General features: G+C 39.2%; 1 protein-coding gene across 1 annotated transcript in view; it reads left to right on the forward strand.

The window, feature by feature from the left end:
* The window catches only part of LOC106871452 (dynein axonemal heavy chain 5), a 358,231-nt gene that overhangs the window by 332,510 nt on the left and 22,045 nt on the right, over nt 1-3,676 (forward strand). Inside the window, exons 72-73 of the mRNA XM_014917924.2 lie at nt 291-596; nt 1,728-1,867. Of these exons, the coding sequence (XP_014773410.1) occupies nt 291-596; nt 1,728-1,867 (446 nt within the window). The remainder of the gene's footprint in view (nt 1-290; nt 597-1,727; nt 1,868-3,676) is intronic.

Consider the following 3,676-nt stretch of genomic DNA (forward strand, 5'->3'; position numbering starts at 1 on the left):
ATATATATATATATATATTATTTAAAAGAGTTCCAACTCTGTTTTTTTATGTTTTATTTATATTCTTATAAGAATATAAATAAAACATAAAAAACAGACAGAGTTGGAACTCCTTTAAATAATATATTCCTCTATACACGATCATACAAAACCCTTTTTTTTTGTATATTTTTGTATTTATTTTTATTTTCATTTTTTATATTTATTTTTATTCACACACACACACACACACATATATATATATGCAATATCATACTTACATCTATTCAATATTATTTATTACTCTACAGTTGCATCCCAAGGCAGTATTGCTTACTTTGTCATTGTGGAAATGAGTTTAGTGAATGTGATGTACCAAACATCACTGAAGCAGTTCCTGGGAATCTTTGATTACTCCATTAAGAAATCTGCCAAGTCACCGGTCACATCTAAACGTATAATGAACATTATCGAATACTTTACATTCAAGATATTCACATACACCTGCCGTGGTCTGTATGAACGAGATAAGTTTCTGTTTACCCTTCTCCTTACAATCAAGATTGCCATTGCCTCAGGATCTATCATACCCTTGGAATTTGATACATTTATTAAAGGTAACAAACATTGTTTTCATATTCAACTTTGTTTTTATTGGTTTCTTGGAAGGTACTGTGCCTATGAACTTTGCAGTCCCTCCAAGAGAAATGTGCAAATAGAAGATCTCAAGGGTTATTCCAAAATGGTGCATTCTGAGAAGAAAGGACTAGATATAGTAGTTAGTGCAGGGCCAGTAAAGTGGACACAATATGGGTGCTGAGAGGAGGAGATATGTGTAACTTAGGAGTAGCTGAGTGGAGATGGGACTGGCCAGCTCCAAGGAGAAGAGGGCACTGTAATAGTGGCTGAAAAGAGAATGGAGATAGATATTAATGACTTGTAGGGATGCAGCATTTCGTTATGCAACCATAATATTTTATCGAGTGTATTAAATGTTTTTAAAAGTCAATACCATGTTCTACCTAAGTTAGCAGTGTGCTTCACATAGGTTATCTTTACAATATAGCCAGCACTGATTTTTTGTTACGTGCTGGCTATAATTTCAATAGAATATCTGTAGAGATAACCTTAACAATTAATGGAGACAGAATATCTGTGATCTGTCCCGCCTCTCTCTATTCCTCTCCCTCTCTCTCTTCCTCCCCGTCTCTCTATTCCTCTCCCTCTCTTTCACTTCACTCTTTCTGTCTCTCTCTGTCACACTCTAACTTTTCCTCCTCAAACACAAGTTCCCTCCTCAAATGCCCCTGCCCCTCTCAAAATTCCTTGTCTTGTGAGTTACTTGGTGACCCTGCCAGTGCTGGAGCCACATAAAAAGCATCCAGTCCACACTGTAAAGTGGTTGGCATTTGGAAGGGCATCCAGCTGTAAAAATCATGCCAAAACTAACCTCACCTGTGCTAGTGCCATGTAAAAAGCACTGAGTCCACTCTGTGGAGTGGTTGGTGTTAGGAAGGGCATCCAGCAGTTAAAACCCTGCCAAAACAGGCACAGTAACCTAAGGTTGTCTTCTACCTGACTGGCTCCTGTCATCCACCCTACCCATGTATACAGGGAAGGTAGATGTTAAAAGATGATGATGATGATGATGCTGATGACTTTTAACACACTCTTAATGTTCAAATTTCTCTATATCCACTCTTCAGAATAAAGGTTAGTTTACCTAAGCATAAAATTTCTCATTGTAGGAGGAGCAGCTCTTGATTTGAATGCTGTTCAACCAAAGCCAAAGAAGTGGATTTCAGATATGACTTGGCTTAATTTGGTGACTTTGAGTAACTTATCACAGTTTGCACAGATTCTTGGACAGGTAACAAGAAATGATAAGGTAAGAACAAATGAAATATCTCCTAATATAACAATATAATAATGAACATAGCATTTTTATACATTTGTATATTTGTATACTCTTTACTCTTTTACTTGTTTCACTCATTTGACTGTGGCCATGCTGGAGCACCGCCTTTAGTCGAGCAAATCGACCCCAGGACTTATTCTTTGTAAGCCTAGTACTTATTCTATCGGTCTCTTTTTGCCGAACCACTAAGTTACGGGGATGTAAACTTACCAGCATCGGTTCTCAAGCAATGGTGGGGGGACAAACACAGACACACAAACATATACACACACACATACATATATACGACAGGCTTCTTTCAGTTTCCGTCTACCAAATCCACTCACAAGGCTTTGGTCGGCCCGAGGCTATAGTAGAAGACACTTGCCCAAGGTGCCACACAGTGGGACTGAACCCGGAACCATGCGGTTCGTAAGCAAGCTACTTACCACACAGCCACTCCTATGCCTATGTATATATATCTGTACAGAATCACACCAGATGCGAAGGAGGAGAGAAAATAGTAATTCAGTGAAGGAGAAAAATAGCCCTGACTGAGAGAGACTGAGAGAAAGTAATAGCAATGAAAGAAAGGAAGGGGTGATGGATGAATAAGGAAGAAAGGGGTGATGGATGAATAAGGAAGGAAGGGGTGATGGATGAATAAGGAAGGAAGGGGTGATGGATGAATAAGGAAGGAAGGGGTGGAAAGAAAAACATCAGTGTTTCAACTCTGTGTGTGTAACTGTGTGTATGTATGTGCAAGGGAAGTATGTGAATGTTTGTATGTGTGATTATTATGTACCTTATTTTATGCCTTATTTATATGTAAAATACAATAATTAGCCATCATTATTGACAGTGGTCAGCTAGTATAAATTATATAAAGTATAGGTTCAGTTTCACAGTGTAGAACCATAGAAGGGTGTCTTCTACTGTAACCCCAGCCTGGCTAGGGGCTTGTGAGTGGTTTTAGTAGACAGAAACTGGATAAACACCCATCATGTATGCATGTATGTATGTATTGTGTGTGTGTGTGCTTGCATGTATGTGTGCATGTACACATGCGTGTGTGTGTGTGTGTGTGTGTGTGCATGCATGTATGCATGTATGCTTGCATGTGCATGTGTATGTGTGTTTATGCATGTGTGTGTGGTGTGTGCCTGTATGTGTGTGCATGTATATTCATGTATATACATGCAAATGTGCATCTGTGTACATGTTTGTGTGTGTCTGTGTGCACATACATGTATGCACATGTACACATGCATATGTGCAAATGTGAGTGTATGTGTGTCTCCTTGACTTGAGATTGCATGGTCATTGTAAACAAGTATGACCATCAGGCCAGTGGTGTCATTTGTTTGTAATCTTTTGTGAAAACACAGCCATCGCTATGGTAATGGCAAGGGTGGGGTCGTCATCAGCAAGTGGATACAGGCATAGAAAATCTACACTAAGCACTTGCCCAAGGTGTCATGCAGTGAGATTGAACCCAGACCCATGTGACTGGGAAGCAACCTTCTTACTACACAACCATGCCTGCATGTACTCTTTTACTCTCTTACTTGTTTCAGTCATTTGACTGTGGCCATGCTGGAGCACGACCTTTAGTCGAGTAAATCAACCCCAGGACTTATTCTTTGTAAGCCTAGTACTTATTCTATCGGTCTCTTTTGCCAAACCGCTATGTTACGGGGATGTAAACACACCAGCATCGGTTGTCAAGCGATGTTAGGGGGGACAAACACAGACACACAAACACACATACATACATATATATATATATATATATATATA

Source organism: Octopus bimaculoides, chromosome 10, assembly GCF_001194135.2.
Source record: "Octopus bimaculoides isolate UCB-OBI-ISO-001 chromosome 10, ASM119413v2, whole genome shotgun sequence".
Taxonomy (NCBI): domain Eukaryota; kingdom Metazoa; phylum Mollusca; class Cephalopoda; order Octopoda; family Octopodidae; genus Octopus; species Octopus bimaculoides.